At 37.2% G+C, this 19,395-nt stretch overlaps 1 protein-coding gene across 2 annotated transcripts in view; it reads right to left on the bottom strand.

Moving 5' to 3' along the window:
- Positions 1–19,395, bottom strand: part of MICU1 (mitochondrial calcium uptake 1) — a 234,750-nt gene that overhangs the window by 40,424 nt on the left and 174,931 nt on the right. For both annotated transcript variants that reach the window (XM_046651419.1, XM_046651428.1), the window contains 2 exons: positions 11,795–11,932; positions 1,097–1,205 (listed from right to left, as the gene is read on the bottom strand). In XM_046651419.1, the coding sequence (XP_046507375.1) occupies positions 1,097–1,205; positions 11,795–11,932 (247 nt within the window). The remainder of the gene's footprint in view (positions 1–1,096; positions 1,206–11,794; positions 11,933–19,395) is intronic.

Genomic DNA, 19,395 nt, shown 5'->3' with positions numbered 1-19,395 from the left:
TACATGTCCTCAAAAAGACTAACAGAAGAATGTTCATAGCAGCTTTATTTAAGATAGCCAATAACCGGAAACAGCCAAGGTGTCCAGTAGAAGATGGATAAACAAATTATGGAGTATTCACACAATGGATTACATTTCATAAAAAAGGGAACAAACTACTCTATATGCAACAACATAGATAGATCTCAAAAACATGCTGGGAGAAACTTTAGAAAGAGTGTACATTGTATAATTCCATTTGTATGAAGTTCTATAACAAACAAAATTAATCTATGGTGAAAAAATACAGAATTAAGTTTGCCTCTTGGTGAGTGAGGGCAGAAATCAACTGTGAAGGGGCACAAGGGAACTTTAAACAAATAGTGAACTTAAGTTAATGTTCATGCTGAAGTGTTTAGGAGTGAAGTGCATTTATGCCTGTAACTTACTTTGAATGCATCAAAAAAGAAGAGAGATTGATAGTTAGAGGGTTGAATATTTGCATAGATATCCTATCAGGGAAATACAGCAAAATGTTAATTGAGCTGGATATACAGATATTCTCTGAATAATTATTTCAACTGTTTTGTTTGAAATTTTTCATAATAAAACGATGGGGAAAAATTGTGTTTTCAATTCCTATGCTTTCTCACCTGGCCTGTACAAACTGCAACTGAATTTATATGAAGTAAGCTAATAGGGGGGACTATTCTCAGAGTCATGATTTTATCTTAAAAAAAAGCAAAACTTTGATACAAAAAATAAACCAAACCATTCCTTCTCACCAAAGAATGAATTAAAATGCATAGTGACTTTAGTTTCACATTATATATGTCATGACTCTGGCTCAATGAGAGAAGTTCTAAAGGTTCATGCACTGTGCCTCAGCTTAGATGACTATTTTCCAAGGCTAAACATCTAAAGATGGGCATCTGCCTTGACTATAGCCTTTAGCACAAGCTTGGCCTCTCAGGGTGAAATGCAAGGCTCAAAACAAAACAAATAAAAAAACAATGTCAAGAAAAACTCACTTATTACTGTTAAGGAAGGGTAGTCACCTCATATATTACAGATTCAGTGTTTATACCTTCAAGAAAAAACTTTTGAGTTTCATTACCTTTATCAAGAGATGCTCCAGCCATATGGTAAAAGCTCAATGCAGTGTCCACATCGTTAATATTCTTTAGGAAAGTAAAGAAGTTCTCCACTTCCTGAAATGTCAGACCCTGAAAGAAGACAGACAGCAAGGTAAGGCAGGAACCTCTAACAAAAAGCAGCATAAAATGCAGAAAACTAGACAATTATTCATGTCTATAAATCAGAAATTTATGCTATGTCTAGAGCCGAGACCGAATAAATTAGTCAAGGAATGTCAAATTTGTACACAACAGGGGAACAAAACTCTAGAATTTTACCCTGAGAAAGGCAAGCTGGCTAATTGCTTTCCCCTTACAGGAAGACAAATACCATATGATTTCACTCATATGTGGAACATAAACACACACACACAAACATACACACACATAGATACAGAGAACAGATTGGTGGTTAACAGAGGGGAAGGAGGTGGGGGAGGGTGAAAGGCGTAAAGGGTACATTCATACGGTGATGGATGGCAGCTAGACTTTTGGTGGTAACACGACATAGTCTATATAAAAGTCTAAATATAATGATGTACATCTGAAATTTACATAATGTTATAAATCAGTGCTACCTCAATTAAAAAAACTGACATGAAGCTGTTTACAGTGATGGCTGGATATCTTCAATGAAAATATTTCTAACTGTGCCCTCCAATTAGTCACAGTTATCTATTATGACACTTCCTAAATGAGCTGTAGCCATTTGATCTGTTACACATCTTAACAAGTAAGATCAGGGTCAGGACTTTGATTTTAATAATCTAATCATAGGCCAACTAAGCTTTTTGAGGCTTAAGCTAATTAAAGAATCACCAAAGTCAGTGATATACAGGGGAATGGTTTCAGAAGTTCGCAGAACCCAAACACTTGGGAAGCTGTTCATCATCTCAGTTTAAAACCTACTAATGAAGCAATTTGATACTTAACTTTAATCTGATGACACTCTGTGAAGAAATTCTTTTCAAGAGATGGTCAAAGATTTGCTGACCTCTAATTCTGCTTTCTATGATGGCTCAATAGAGTCGTTTTATAAATAGGGGCTTTGGGATTCCCCCGACAGGGAGGAAGCTCTGTGCTATTTGTCTATTTCCCACATCTCACGCAACATGCTGTGATGGAAATGAATACAATTTCTAAGAAGTGAATAACACTGGGGAGACACTGATTTTAATGCTTTTTAATGAAGTATCAGGTCCTTAATGGATTGCAGATGTTGACTAGCTTCTGCTTAGTGCTGCTCCTCTTCTGATTTCCATTTCCCCAAACCACAGAGCCCAGGAATCCACATTAGGAACTCAGTAACAAGGAAACCTTAATATAGACAATCTATAGTACTTTCCTGGTACTCTCCAAACTGGGTCAATGGTATCTTTCTCATTTTTTTTTAAAGGTTTTATTTTTCCTTTTTCTCTCCAAAGCCCCCAGTACATAGTTGTGTATTTTTAGTTGTGGGTCCTTCTAGTTGTGGCATGTGGGATGCCACCTCAGTGTGGCTTGACGAGCAGTGCCACGTCTGCGCCCAGGATCTGAACCGGCGAAATCCCAGGCCGCAGAAGCAGAGCGCACGAACTTAACCACTCAGCTACAGGGCCGGCCCCTATCTTTCTCATTTTATCAATCAGACTAAGAGCTAAAATACTCTATGTTTGATTATGTCACATGATCTTTGTAGTTTTTCCTCCTAGAATCATAAGAACTTAAAAAACTTTTCATTGTGGAATATGATGACCATATGGAAAGGTGCATAAAACATAAATGTACAACTTAACAAACTGTGGTAAAATGAACACCCCCAAAACCTCAATTCAAGTCAAGAAACAGACTATCAGCATCCCCAAAACCTCCCTCCCTTCCCGCAACATGGCCCTTCCTAACCAATCATAAGCCTCGTCTCCTCCCAGTGGTAATCACTACTCTGACTTTTTGGGGGTTCATTTCCTTGCCTTTTTTTTTTTTTTAAACAGCATTGCTATCTATGCATCCTTAAGCAGAAACAAGAGTTTAATTATGTCTGTTTTTGAACTTTATAAATGGAATCATGCACTATGTACTCTATTATATATGGCTTCTCTCTTTAAGATTTGTCCATGTTTTTGTGCATATCTGCAGTTCACTCATTTTTATTGCTATAAGTATTCCACTGTGTGAATATACCACAATTTGTTTATCTACTTTTTTTTGGCTGTTTCCAGTTTTTGGCAGTTTTTAACTGTGGTGCATCTGTATTTAAGCATTCATTAAAACATTTATGGAGTACCTACTACGTACCAAGCTCCATAATTTTTGGCAGTGAACTGGAAGGCCTATATTAGGTAATTTTTCCCTAACTGGAGGTCATTCTCTTGGCCTTGACTTAGAGCACCCAGAGGTAGGTCTCCTTCCTTACATGATTGCCATGGTATGCTATCTAATGTAAGCACTAGGCTAGAATCAACCTGGTCCCACTGCACCAGAAGCACAGGTTCTACAATATCACCTCCTTGTGGATGGATACACTAATACCATCTTCTTTTCCCTTCTATCAAAAGACACGCAGAGGTGGAAACAAACCAAGTGTCCACTGATGAATGAGTGGATAAAAAAAAATGTGGTATATACATATAATGGAATATTATTCAGCCTTGAAAAGGAAGGAAATTCTGACACATGCTACAACATGGATGAACCTTGAAGACCTTATGTCAAGTGAAATAAGCGAGTCAGAAAAGGACAAATACTATATGACTCCACTTATATGAGGTATGTAGACTAGTTAAATTCATAGAGACAGAAAGCAGAACGGTGGTTGCCAGGGGCTGGGGGGAGGAGGGAATGGGGAGTTAGTGTTTAATGGGTATGGAGTTCCAGTTTGAGAAGAAGAAAAAAGTTCTGGAGATGGATGGTGGTGATGGTTGTACAACAGTGTGAATATACTTAATGCCACAGAACTATACACTTAAAAATGGTTAGAATGGTACATTTTGCTGTGTATATTTTACCACAGTTAAAAAAAAAAGACATGCTAAAGCTTTTTTACTTTTCTTATTAAGGTGTGGACTTCCATAGGCAGGGGAGGATAGGGGGCTGAATTATTGAAAGGATTTTTAAGGCTAAAAGGTTAACATAAAATCGAAAACAGAAAACCATGGTAGAGGAAATGCTTCCTACTCTGATAAACAACCTCTAATGTTTGTTAGTTAATTTATTGCAAAACATCAAATACAACAGCTCGAGACCAGAGTGCTTACACTCAGAATTATTTGAGGACAATGGAGAGAACAATCTGAATTGAGTGGTTGTTCATTTGATGATTTAGAAAAATAGTGGAATACAAATCACATTATATCATTATTAAATCAAAGTATGTAACACTTTGCCTTTTATTATATAGATATAATATAAAATATTTATTGAGCACTAACAACTCAGCACTATGCCAGGAACAGTGAGGAAAATAAAACTGCGTTGGACATGGGCCTTGATTTTATAGAGCTTACAATTCAGATAGGCTTCTAAAGAAAAGATGATGCCAGTCACAAAATTCTTATTTCTCAGTAACTACCTTAGTAAAGAATCCAAAGTGTTATTAGAATCAAACTAGAATAACACTATAACTTGAAGTTTGGGAATGGAAAGTGAAAGGATATGCTTTTTCAAGTTGAGTTGTTCAGACTAGTAGGCTATAGCTTATGCACAATCTATTGTCAAAAGGAAATACGCAGGGCTGGCCCAGTGGCACAGTGGTTAAGTTTGCACGTTCTGCTTCGGGGGCCTGGGGTTTGCTGGTTTGGATCCCGGGTGCGGACATGGCACTGCTTGGCAAGCCATGCTGTGGCAGGTGTCTCACATATAAAGTGGAGGAAGATGGGCACGAATGTTAGCTCAGGGCCAGTCTTCCTCAGCAAAAAGAGGAGGATTGGCAGATGTTAGCTCAGTGCTAATCTTCCTCAAAAAAAAAAAAAAAGGAAATATCCTTCTCTTAGGCTTGGCAACAAAGAGATTTTCTTGACATACTATGGGGAAGTAGAAGAAGGAGGAGTTATTTTATTCTGTGACCAACTGTTCAACACATCAGTTATCTATTTACCTTTGGAAAGATGGACTTATATAAAACTTGGCTCTAGATGATTAAAAAAAGAAGATAAGATTAACAGTACTATGTGGACAGCAGAAACACTTCTTTATTTTGCTTAAAAAGGAATTTAATATTAGGAGGTTGTTAAACAAGCAAATAGAATTATCTTTCAAAACTAAAAGCAAATGATAAAATGTTCAGAAGAAAACAAAAATATCTTCATGACCTTGGGTGAGGCAAAGAGTTCTTAGATACGACACTAAAACACAATCCATAAAAGAACAAAATCGATAAATTAGACTTCATCAAAATTAAAAACTTTTGTACTTCGAAATATTGAGAAAATAGAGAAATCACAGACTGGGGGAAAATATCTAAAAATCATATATCTGATAAAGGATTTGTATCCAGAATTATGTAAAGAACTCTTACACCTCAATAATGAGATAATGATAACCCAATTAAAAAATATTTGAGACATCTTACCAAACAAGATATATGAATGGCTAATAAATACAGCGTTCAGGATAATCAGTCATGAGGGAAATGCAAATTAAAACCACAAGACACCACTACACACCTATTAGAATGACTGTAATAAAAAAGACAGACAATAAGAACTTTTGATGAGTATGTGAAGAAACTAGAACTCTCATATATTCCTGGACATGTAACATGAAATGTACATGTAACATTCCTGAAATGTCACATGGTACAGCCACTTTGGAAAACAGCTTGGCAGTTTCTTTAAAAAAAAAGTTAAAGATAATTTTACCATACAACCCAGCCATTCCACTCCTAGGAATCTCCTTCTGAAAGGAAAACATAGGCCCACATAATGACTCGTATGCAAATATCCATAGCAGTGTTATTCATACTTGTCAAAAAGTGGAAACAACTCAGATGTTCACCAGCTGATGAATGGATAAACAAAATGTAGTATATCCATACAATGGAATACTACTTACTCTTCAGCAATAAAAAGCAATAAACTACTAATATAAGCAACAAATGGATGAACCTCAAAAATATTATAATAGGTAAAAGAAGCCAGACACAAAAGACTACATTATTATATGAATGCATTTATACGAAATGTCCAGAAAAGGCAAATCTATAGAGACAGAAAGATTTATGGTTGTCTGGGGCTAGGGGGGAAATGGTGATTGATGGAAAACTAGCATGATCTTTCAGGGTTGATGGAAATGTTCTAAAACTGGATGGCAGTAATAACTGTATAACTCTGTAAATTTACTAAAAATCATTGAATTGTACACTTAAAATGGATGAATTCTGTGGTATATAAATTATACCTCAATAAAGCTATTAAAAAAATAAAAAGCAGTTGTAGCAGATGAAAAGGGGTAGGGAAAATCTGGCTTCCTCTGGAGTCAGCTGTAAAGCCAGATATCAAGTGCTGACAGGCCATGGGCGAGTGCAAACACACTGTAATGGATGATTTCTTGCCTTGTCTTTTAATCAGTTGTAGCAAATCCATCTACCAGGAATCAATCCAGTTACCTGAGTTCCCTCTATGGCCCACTCAAAAGATAAAAGTCTTCATTCTTCTTTATATGCTATGCCTCTCACCAATCTTATCTGCTCAATCTCCTGCTTAGTTTTTAAAAATATTTTAATTATTTTTCTACCAGGTAATATATGAATATGGTACAAAGTGTTATACAGTACAGAGCAATTCTTCCTCTGCCCCTGGCTTCCAGTCTCTCTCCCTACATGTGGTCACTGTTACTAATTTCTTGGGTACCCTTTCTGAGGTATTACCGTGTCTGTCTTGCTCCAATAAAGCATCTTCCCACTGCAAACCCCAGACTTCTCTTCAACTGGTGCCTGGCAGCAGGGAGGAATTACACCATGTCCATTACTTACATTTCTATAAGTATCTAATTGTCCTGAAACAGCACTTTCTTCATAAGTTCATTCCTCCTGCTCATAAAATATTGGTGATTTCCCACTGTCAACTGGATAAACCCCAAAATTCTTAGCCTTGAATTCAAGGTCCTCCACAATCTGCTTCCGTAACTTACCTTTCCAGCGATCTCTCTAAGAACCTCTAGGATAGAGCCTAGTAACACTGGTTTTCTTGTTTCCCAAAAACCCTTGTGCTTATTCAAATTATGGGAATAAGGAGAGACAGTAAACAGTAGAAAGATAATGGACTCTGGAATGAGATGGTCCTGGCTTTGAATCCTGGTGCCACCTCTTAAGATACTGTATGATCTCTGACAAATAACTAAGGCTGAGAAAAGTATTTTTCATCTGAAAAATGGGAGTTTGATCCATCAAGCAGGATGTGATAATTAGGGAAAAGATAAGTAAAATGCCTAGTACATAGAAGATACTCAGTAAGTGGAAGGTCGAAAGACTTTAGTAAGCTGGCAGGCTTATAGCTATAGAACCAGTGGCAAATGAATTTACTCAACCTCTGAAATATACTCTCTTCTCTGGTATGTGTAGGACCTTGAGGGAAAGGAAATAGGGGAAAGGTTGAAGTATATGAAACTAACTGTGGGGGAAAACCAGAAATATAAAGGGGAAAAATCCATAAAATTAAATCTCTTAATAGTAACTCACAGTTAATTTTTCCTTTGGGGGAAGCACAGGTTTCAAAGCTAATCAGTAGAATAAAGCAAATCGGTGAAGTTTAGTCTTTTTAGTTTAGTTTTTTTTTTGGAGGAAGATTAGCCCTAAGCTAACTAATGCCAGTCCTCCTCTTTTTTGCTGAGGAAGCCTGGCCCTGAGCTAACATCTGTGCCCATCTTCCTCTATTTTATACGTGGGACGCCTACGACAGCATGGCATGCCAAGTGGTGCCATGTCCGCACCCGGGATCCGAACCGGCGAACCCCAGCCCGCCGAGAAGTGGAACGTGTGAACTTAACTGCTGCGCCACCGGGCTGGCCCCTAGTCTTTTTAGTTTAATGGCCGCACCTCAAACGTTTTACTACATAGTGACTTTGGTGGGTACCTCACTATTGGAGCTAGAGTTTTTCAAGGGCTATGCTAGCAATGTTTCTAGAGCTTGATATTCCACAAGGCCCATAATGTGGTTCAATTCTCAAATATCTGCAAGAATAAGTGAATAGGAGAGCCCACATGAATATCATCCACAGGGAACATGAAAAGTTAATAATCTTAATATAACTGCTTGATAAGTTCTAACCCTTCTTAATGGCTAGTAGCAGTATTAATAAGCAGTGATATACACAGAAGGCTGTTAGGGATAGGGCTGTAAGAGGACACACATAGCAAAAGCAAATACCTTTATAACATCTGCTTGTCGAAATCCTACTCTGCCTTTAAGGCCAAGTTCAAATTCTATCTCCTTCAAGAATTCTTACTCAGTCTTTTCAGTTGGTTCTAATCTTTCTCATTGGTGCTCCCAGAAGATCTCATATCTTTATTAGGGTACTTAATACATTCATCAATGCATTTGACAAACATTTGCTTATTAACACAATACTGAGGATGGAAAAGATGAGTAAGACACTGCTGTCAAGAGGCTCAAAGTTGACTGAGTTGCCTTGTATTATAATTATTTATTATCTGTCTCTCTCCAATAGGAATGTTAAGTTCTGTGAGGGCAGAGACATGATTTTGCTCATTATATTCCCAATATTTAGAAGAATGTTTGAAACACAGTAGGTGCTCAACAAATATTGAATATGAAATGATGTAGTTCTCTGCATATTTTTTTCTTACTAGATTATTACAGACTATATATTTCTTGAGGATAGGTGATGTTTTTTGTTTATCTTTTATCTTTCTCACAGCATCTGGCTTAGTGTTTTGCATATAGCAATGTCTGCATTGAACTGAACTGTAATTTTCAATTTATCTTTAAGTGGATTTTCTAAATTATCAAAGTTTGCATCTTCTGCACTTTTAAGCACATAGAACCACCACTGGGAATTATATTTATCAAGTCTCAGAAAACTCTTTTAATGAGGAGAAGATGACAATTTTGAGGATGGAAGGTAAGGAAATTTTAGAGCTGAGTCAGGTTTGACCTAGAAGAAGAATTCATAGGAAAAAGAATATTGAGGGGAATGGGGAAAACTTGGTAGAAAATAGGGACTAATCTTTAAAACGAATCCAAAATAAAACATGTTCCCCATAAAAGAAAAGAAAAGAAAACTCTTCGTTAAATAAAAAACATGGCGGTTACCCAGAACATGAATAAAGTAATTTTTCCAGGCAGAGTAAGTCTCCCAATTCTTCAAGCTTTTACTCAGGGACAAAACAATGAGAGAGACTGATGGGGCACAGCCCCTCCAGAGCAGTGGCTCACATGCCTAACTGCACATTAGAATCACCTGGGGAGCCTTTTAAGCAATACTGACGCCTAGACCCAATGAGCTTCTGATTTAATTAGTTTGAACAGGGCCCCAACAACCACATTTCTCAAAATGTCCCCAAGGGATCCTACTGGGAGATCAGGGTGGAGAAGCACTGCTTTAGAGGAAGAGTATTGTTAAAAGAATAGAACTTTGCTATGGAAGGACAAGATCTGGAATAGGCAGCCTTGGACTTTAGTCCAGGGTCTGGGGGGGGTCATTAATTTTCTTTCTCTCTGTCTCTATATTCTCAAAGGCAAAATGAGATCTAACAAGACTGTTAGAAAGACAGAAAAAAAAATTGGCTGTGAAGCACTGCATGGTCATTAATATGCAAATATTTATTTAATACCACCACTAGGACCTTTTAGGTCTGGTTTGATGTTTTGTACAGAAAATGATTAACATCAGTCAAATGAAAACTCACATTTTCACATCAACAAATCCAAAGTGGAATAAAAGAAGCAATTAGAAAGCAGACGGTGATTGCCCTTTAACGGGACATGGTCTAGAGAGATGGACTGGTAACTTTAGGTGCAAAGGCCCTTCATTAACTCTCATTTTAGTTAACTGCCATGTTCACAAACTATTTAATCAACATGAGAGGACAATCTCAATCTCCTTGCTAAAGCAGGCTAGAAATTCTGGGCCTGAGGCAATTTAGCACCCCAGATTTTTATCATCTGAGAAAATTTGTCCTTTCATTTTAGAGATCTTTTGCAAGGTCTTCAGGTCCTAAATTAACTCCTGCCAAAGCTAAAACATTCCTTCAAGGGAGGTGTCTCTAATACCCAATTTATTGCTTTTAAATATAAATTCATAATAAAACATGAATTAGCCTATCATGATAGGTGATTATTTTAATGTCAAAGCAATGTCTGGACCAAACTTTAAAAATAAGTCCTAATGCAAATGCTATACTTCCAGCATAGGGGTTAAAAAAATCCACCTAAATATTTGTAATCAATTTTCTGAAATTACAGTTTCTAACAGATATGAGCTGGGTACTGGGTTGTGTAGAAGTTCTCTCTGGGAGAGAAGTATTGTCCTCTTGTCACTTTCAATTAATGATGAGTCTTCCCCTATAGCCAAGGGAACACCTTGGGACAGGCTGGACTGAGCTCAGAGAAGCTGACACTTCCTCTCAGAGCCCAGCCTGTCCTCAGTTGCAGTCCATAGCCTGGTTCAGAGGTCCTTTCAGCTTTTCAACATCCAAGACAAGGAGGAAAAAGTTTAGCTGATAAGAACTGCTTTCCACTAAATTGGGGAAATGCGATTCATGCAAGATTTCCTGCACAAAGACTAATAACTAAGAAAACTGAGACAAGCACTACCAATCCTATTACTTATTTTCAGTTATTGAATCTTTAAAGCTAGGAGGGCCCTTACAGCATGCATCTAGGACAAGTCTCTCAATTTGTGAGGCCAAAAAGGATGAGAGATTTGTCTAACGTCCATGGAAACCTCTGAGGCAGGACTTGAACTCAAGTCTTCCAGCTCCATGTCTACCATCCCACGCTACCTTCGCAGTCTCTCATGGAGCATTTTTAGTGCCTGGTCAGTTTCCTGGTCATGGCCAAATAGTAATCACTGTCAGCTGGAAAGGGTATTGCGCTGAGTATGAGAACATCTGGCCCTAGCATTGGGGCATGTATGTGTGTGTATGATCCTTAGCAGGTCTGACCTCTTAACCAGTTTCTGCTTCAGTTTGTCCATCCCACCCCCTGGCAAAATCCCAGATGCTGACTCAGTTCTACCACGTGCCTCTTCCTGCACCAGGTGCAGCTGGTGTTGAAAGGTATCCAAGAGCAACGTTGACCAGTACCACCACAAATCCATGGTCTCCAATTTCACTGCTGCTCAAAAAGGGTCAATTATCTCTTCCTGAAATCCCTAATAATCTGAGTATCAGTCTTTTTGCTTCTCCACTTGCTCCTTTCCAACTGTCTTGCTAATCATCTCTATTTGGATAGTCCACAGGCATCTTAAACTCAAAATGTCTACAACTGAACTCTTTATCTTCCCCTGTAAACCAGCCTCTCTTTTTAAATTCTCAGTCTCAATTCATGGTGCCATCCTTCGTCTGAACAAGAAACCTAGGGTTCTGGGCTCTGCCCTCTTCCTCATCCACTGCTTATTTTTTCCAGGTATCAGAGATGAACTAGTCATAATCTTTGATTCAGGACACTCTGATTATATTAGTACCTTTGCAATAATTATATGTTCTCATGGTTCCTCTTCTTCCTCTAGGCGAAGATACCTACCTTTCCTTCTTTGAAGTGCTTCTTCAGCTGCTTCTGCATGGCAGTCAGCTTCTTGGACTGTACCCCACTGTAGGCCAGGAGCATGCCACCAAACTGCCTCTCAGAAATTTTCCCATCCACAGGATCGTGGCGTTCAAACTGAGAGGGAAACAGAAAGAGTGTTCTTGGGGTGTATTTTAAAGTATTTTGACATGGAATGTGGAATGATCAACTGTGTTGAATGGCAGAAAACAGTTAATGGAGGGGACTGTATTTCTGAACTGTAATTCTCTCCAAGATTTGAAAAAATTAATCAGAAACAGAAGAACTGGGTTCTTATTCCAGTTCTGCCACTAATATTTATGACTTTAGGATCAATTGATCAATTATATATATGTGAAGTCATATCAGCTCCTCAATCTGTACTTGATCTTGTTACACACTCAGACCTCTAAGGATTTCAAAGAACAACAATGCATTTTCAAGTTTCCCCCCAAATGGTAACCAAATGCAAGGACATCAACAGAGCCTGAAAAAAAAGTATAGTGTACGATGCCTTAATTAGATATGCTTACTTACCACAAAGCTACTGAATATAATGTAGTGTAGGATGCCTTAATTAGATATGCTTACTTACCACAAAGCTACTGAAAAACCACTAAATATATTTAAATATGCAGATAGAAAGGTTAAGTATAAAGGACCTCTAGCTAATCCAAGTAATATCAGAAAACTAAGATTTTCACTTAAAAATAGAGACAAGAAAGTTATCTTAGTACCAGCTGCAGTGTTAATGATACGTATAAATGCATAAATAATAAAATGGCTAAAGACGGGCCCAGAAACCAATTAGAAAGTGAAATGATTTGAAGATGGTAAAATTTCCCCATGGTTTTATTGGAAAATAACAGTTACCAGGAAACTCAGATTCTATGTGGCAGGGCATAATTCTTTTCTCATAAGAGGGGTATACCTAGACATAAGACATTGCTAAGTAAGGTCACATCAACAAACACTTTCTGAATGTCTACTAGTTGTCTAGCACTGTGTTAGTCATTGTAGGGTACAGGAAAGAAGGAGAATATTCAGTTTCTGTCCTTAAGGACTTCACCATCTAGTAGGGAGATAAGACTTACATATGAGACACAAAATAAGGACGCATGTAGTCAAGGGTGAAATTCTCTTTCAATTCTCATTTCTTCTAGCTTGGTAAGTTGATATATACCTTAATTTGTTTCCTCACAGGTGAGACTGTATCACTGAGCAAGACACAAGAACTACATTTTTACAATAGCAAATGTTTACTGAACATGTACTATGGGCCAGGTACTTGATCCATATATTTTATTATTTAATCACTGTAACAACCCTACGGAGTATCAACTCCATTCTATAGATGACAAAACTGAGGCAACATGAAGTTACATGTGGTAGAGCTGGGATTCAAGCTCAGCTCTGTCTGGATCCAAAGACTACACCTGAATATAACACCATTTTGTCCTTCTAAGCAGTAGTACATATTCATCCTACAGGACAGTACTACGCTGTTTTGGATAAACTTATACAGCCACGGGGCTTAGTCATATTTAAATGACAAGCAAAACTATTTCCCAAGAAATCAACATCATCAATTTTAAGTGAAGGTCTCTTTTATAACTCAAACCACTCAATATTTCATGTTTATCACACAATCACTTTTATGGACCTGATTAATTTTTTGACAATACCAAAAGTTTTCAGGATTTAATTTAAGTTTGATTTATGGTTCAGTTTACCATCCTGAAGCAAAATGGAGGACTGATGAAATTTTTGCAAATAGGCATAGTTTCTGCAAGGTTTAAATCAGGTTTTCAGGGAAATGTGATTCCCAGGCAAAAGGTGGAGATGCATGGTAGTTCATCTATGAGTTGCTTCTTCAAGGCAAGAGAAACAAAGCTGTGGTCCCTGCTCTCCAGGCTAGGCTTTAACAACTTAGGGTGCTCATTTTACCCTTATCTGGGAGATTTCATAGCTGTGGAGAAATCTTATATATTTGAATTAGATGAGTCTGAAGCTTTATCCCACAAGATAGATTCAAGGCTGAAATGTTTCTTGTTTATCATGTTGGCAACAGCAGCAGTATGCTCAAGGCTTATGAAAGGCCTGTATTTGTCTGTTTTCCATAGGGACATAAAGCCTCACCTCTGTTATGTTTCAAAGACAGTAAAGACAGTTTCCAGTGGAGATCCCCAAGTAACAATTCCAACGCTCACATCAGCATTTTTATTAATGTTCTCTGAAACTCAGACTTTTTCTATTATTATTATTGTTATTATTTTGATGTGATTGGAACCTGAAACAGGGCTTAAAAACTATAAAAATCAAGTTCATATTGTATGGCCTACTTCAAAGTTTACTACCTCCTCTGTAATTTGATTTTGGGAAACATCCCTACTTTTAGGTTTTTAGGCTCTTCTGAGGCAAGACTGCCTTATTTCTGAGGTCTTAAACATGGCTAGAGGAGGTAGGAGAGAGCCGTTTCTCTTCACACACAGAAACGCTAATGAAAACTGACCCAAACTAATCTGTTAGTCATTCAACATTTATTAACTCAATACCCACTGTGCTAAGGCTAGGGAGCTTCCGAGGTAGTTTCTCAAGGACTTCCATTAGGGCTAATTTTTCAAGGGCAATAGTTACACATCATGTAGCTCCAGGGATGAAGTGTGTATCTTAAGCCTACACAATCCTATGGGTGCCTTCCTGGAGCAGCGTTATGAATGTAAGCCCCAAGGCCGTGAGAGGGTCTTTGGGGAAAGACATAGGTTATTACCAAATTATCACAATGTAGAAAGCTTCTAATTATATATTGGGAAGCAATTCAAATGATTGACTTGTGTTTTACTTAGCCAAATGCTGATAAAGCCTCTTATGTTCCACCTCCATGACAATTAATAAATTCCATTCTATTTGATCTTATGGCACAGAACGTGTGCATTCCAGCACACTACCCACTAACCTCATTGTTTTTCTGTATCTAGGAAGAGAGCTCAACAGCCTAGCATTTTCTCTTCTGCAAGCCAGTGCCACTTTCTCAAATGGATACAAGCTGTTGGCTCCCTGTTGTTCCCCAGGGGGCTGCAGGGCAGGCAAAGTAGGGGCCAGAGAAGATGAGCCAAAAAACTGTCCGCAAGATTTTCCTGGCTTTCTACCAACACTGTGCCTCTTGTTCCCACCTTGCCCCCTGTTGAGAAAAGGAACAGTCTTTTGGGAGGACAGATGGTCTCTATATATCTAGATGAAATGATTTACAGAAGACAGGAAGCCAGGAAGAGAAGAAAACCTGTATTATGAACAAAAGCCAAAATAAGATTAGAAAAATAGTAAAAGGAAAAAGGAATCAGTGTCTGCAGGTGGGTCTTGATTTATTAAGGACTTTCAAGGTTAATATATTCCAACAAAATTAAACTTCAACCTTATTCTCTTTCATAAAATTATCTTCCAAGAGACTTTATCTATCCCTCAGAGTAAATCCTGCCATTATACAAGTATTTCAAAATGATAATTTTCTTGATAGGCTTTCTAGTTTCTGAACTGTACAATTCAAGTAATGCACAGTAATTTCACACCACTTAGCTGAACACATCTATGTTTTTCAATCTGACAGAATTTGGCTTTTGAGATCTAACCATGCTACTACCTGGAGTCTCAGAACACTGTCTGTTATGCCCATCAGAAGGAAAAATGATTACAGGCAAAGTTCTCTACTGCAAACCCACCTAGTGAGCAGGACATACATATTTCATAGTTTGAATGTAAAATCTTATATTTCTAAAATTGGCAGGAGACATCAGAGAGCCCCAAGTCAAATTGCCTGGAGCCTAAATTTTCCTGATCTTTAAATCTAAGATGCATCTTCACTGTGAACACTAATATGATTGTCTTTTGGCTGAGTAAGAAGGCCCATAATTTGGAACAGAGGCAACATAGTTCAGTGCCCTCAGCAAGGCCCAAAACAATCCATTAGAGTCTGGGACCATGAGATTATAGATTACTAAACTAGCTGCTAGATATTTTCTTCTTCAAATCTGAGGATTATTTCCACTTTAAGAAAGTTCACGCTGATGATCAAATCCGACTAAATGACATGAGTACCAATCATATAGTTAGACCAAGAAAAGGCTAACTTTCCAGTCTGATAGTCAAAATTGGGAAGATAACAAGACTGATGCATAAACTTATTACGGGATAATAAAAACCAGGGTATATTTGACTGAGGGTGTTGGGAAAAACATTACAGATCTGGAACAAAAGGTTTCAAGGTTTGATCAGTTTTGGTTTCATTCCACAGAAGGTAATACATTAAAATGACTGGGAATATGGGCTTTAGAATCAGCGAGGCGTAGGTCTGAATTCTGGCTTGAATCCATACTTACTGCTGTGACTTTATGCAAGTGGCTTACTCCCTCTAAGGCTTCAAAATCTTTCCACCAAAAAAAAGGAGATAATATTCACAACCTCAAAGTGTTGTAAGGATTAAATGGGATAATACATGTAAAGAAATTAGCAGAGTTTGGTGCATAGTTAGGATTCAATAAACATAGCAATTAATATTTTTATCACCATGATATCACTTCCCAGGAAGCTAAAAGCCTCTAGACTATTCTGTTCTTAGTGAGTATTAACTAAGTTCAATTACTAGTTCTCACTATTCTTTCCATAATTGCTTTCGCCCAGTCTCTGTTTACAGAACACTACTTTCACATTTGATGTGCAGAAAAAAGTAAATGCAACACATTTTACTTATTATTCAACACATTAGAATGATTTCAAGATTAAACTACTCAGGACTGGCTGAAGCAGCACACCAACTTAATAAGTCCTGTACCCTGACCATACATTACCAGACAGAAAACTTGCAGTGAAGGAGGTGCTCAATAAATATGTATTGAGTGAACACTGACAGAATACCAGAAAATAATTCACAACTCTCTGTCCTATTGTTGAGATGATTTCCTACCTGAGGCAAGGACTACCTCTCCATGTCTCCCTTAATAATATTTACTTCCACAATACTGATAAGGATACTCTTGAGAATGTCATTAATTATGGCTAATCAGTAACATACTTGAGTGCTTACGACCTGCCAGGTGTTATCCTAGGAAGTTACCTTATATCATCCTCATAATGCTCTGTAATGGGTATTATTATTACTTTATTTTGTAGACAAGGACACATAGGCAGAGAGAAGTTAAATAACTTGCTCACACAGTTAATCTGGGGAGAATTTCTTTCTGGTCTCAATTAAAACAGTTGATTTGTTCTTATTGTAAAGACACCATGAATCATGTTTCCCTTTTTATCCCACTTACTAGACACTTAGAATCAAGTTTGAGGCCCACCTCTAAAAAGAACAGGAGATTTTATGACATATTTTTCATAATAACCTTACTTCTGGCTTTCTCTTAACCTCTTCTTTCTTTTAACTTTCATTTCTCAGTGATTTTTAATGTACTTTTGTCTCACTGAATGTATATATATATATATATATTTTTAATTTAATTTTTTCTGAGGAAGATTAGCCCTGAGCTAACATCTGCCGCCAATCCTCCTCTTTTTGCTGAGGAAGATTGGTCCTGAGCTAATATACGTGTCCATCTTCCTCTACTTTATTTGTGGGGCACCTGCCATAGCACGGCTTGATAGGTGATAGGTAGGTCCGCGCCCAGGATCCAAACCGGCAAACCCTGGGCCGCAGAAGTGGAGTGTGTGAACTTAACTGCTATGCCACTGGACTGGCCCCTGAATATATTTTTTAAGGCTTTCTTAAATCCTTTCTTGAACAAGCCAAGAAGTAAAAAAATACATATTGGTGTTAGACATCTAGGTTGTTTTAATTTTGGTTACAATAAATACCACCACTGGGAAAAACTTTTTCTGTACTTATTTTTTCATCATTATTTTTGGGCTCACCTCTAGAAATGGAATTATGAAAAAAAATCTATAGACACTTTAAAATTTTTTTATTGTGAAATACTTGATCTATACAAAATAATATACGTAATAGATAAGTTATGGAGCATAATAATAAAACACCCCACCGGGAACCCTCCACTTAACCTGAGAGAGGAAGCAGCAGCACAACAGTGGAAGCCCGTCCCTCTGCCTCTCCTAAGAGGTAACCGCCATCTGGATTCCTTTTTCTATTGGCTTTTTCTTTAGTTTAAAACATATGTTTTTGTCCCTAAACAATACATTGTTTATTTCTGCTTGCTTTTGAACTTTTTCTCCTGCAATTTGCTTTTTTCAATCAACGTTATATTTCTAAGATACATACATGTTGATATATTTAAGTGTGCTTTTCATTTTTCTCTGTTATAGATATCTATTGTTTGAAAATACCACTACTGATTTATCAGTTTTCCTACAAATGGACATCTAAGTTACTGGCAGCTTTTTGCCATTACAAACAATTCTGTTATGAACATTTTTGTATCAGTGTCCTGGTGACACAGGAACAAGAGTTTCAGGGCTAGGGTATATATGTAGAAGTGGAACTGCTGGCTAATTAAGATAATATCCAATTATCTTCCCAAAGAATCACACCAATACTTTTATCAGCGATGTATAAGAGCTCTCATGGCTTCACATCTGCACCAGCATTGGTATTGTCAGACTTTTTATTTTTTGCCAATCTAGTGTGTGTAAAAATGGTAGGTATAAACACTTTAATGCCCTTGATATATATTGCCAAATTAATTTCCAGAAGATGTATCAATTTGCGATCCCAATAGGATATAAATGTCAAGGGCATTTCTCAGTGCCCTTGACAACATCAAGTATGATGATAAAACAAATCTTTCCTAGAGGAAAAATGCCAATTCATTTTTATTAATATTTCTTTGATTACTAGTGAGACTGACCAATTTTTCCAACATGTGTACTGTCTGCTCCAGTCTGCTGACTTTTTAACTAGTCTGAATGGGAATTAAGACTAAAATTTGGGGTCATTTAAGCCTAATTTAACCAGATTTCCCTTATTGAGGGAATAATCTTAAGTAAATTCAGTCCTGTTAACTTCCTTTTTTGTTTAAAGGTATAAAATTAGCTATAAAGCAATGGAGAAAGCAAGGAAGAAATAGTTAAGTTCCAAGGAAAGAAGTCTAAAAGGGCGATTATACTTACTTTGAAAAATTCTTTAGATTGTTACAGAATAATCCACATTCTATCATCATAGTAGCAAACACTTACATTGCTCTTATTATGTGCCAGGTCCTGTTCTAAGTGCATTCCATACATTAACTCACATAGCATTTTGAATTATACAAAATTTGTGTGGTTATTTTTCCTTAAGATATGACTTTGATCAATATGAACAAGACTTAAACTCTGGCAAAATTAACTATTTAATATTCCACTAAATCTGTGAAGTTAATGCTCCCACGTAGAATTGCTACATAGGGTCAGTCTCAAGCTATTTTTACTTTAAAATAACTCTTTCAGCAGGCAGTAGGTCTTATCATTTCCAATTTCTATTTTCAATAGCCATTTTATTTCAAATCACAGTAACATGAACAAGCTTAGTCTTGCACTACATATTCCTTTGATATTTGAGGCCCAATATTATTCAGAGTTCAAGGACA

Source organism: Equus quagga, chromosome 2, assembly GCF_021613505.1.
Source record: "Equus quagga isolate Etosha38 chromosome 2, UCLA_HA_Equagga_1.0, whole genome shotgun sequence".
NCBI classification, from domain to species: domain Eukaryota; kingdom Metazoa; phylum Chordata; class Mammalia; order Perissodactyla; family Equidae; genus Equus; species Equus quagga.
This window is presented reverse-complemented; position numbering and strand designations above follow the sequence as displayed.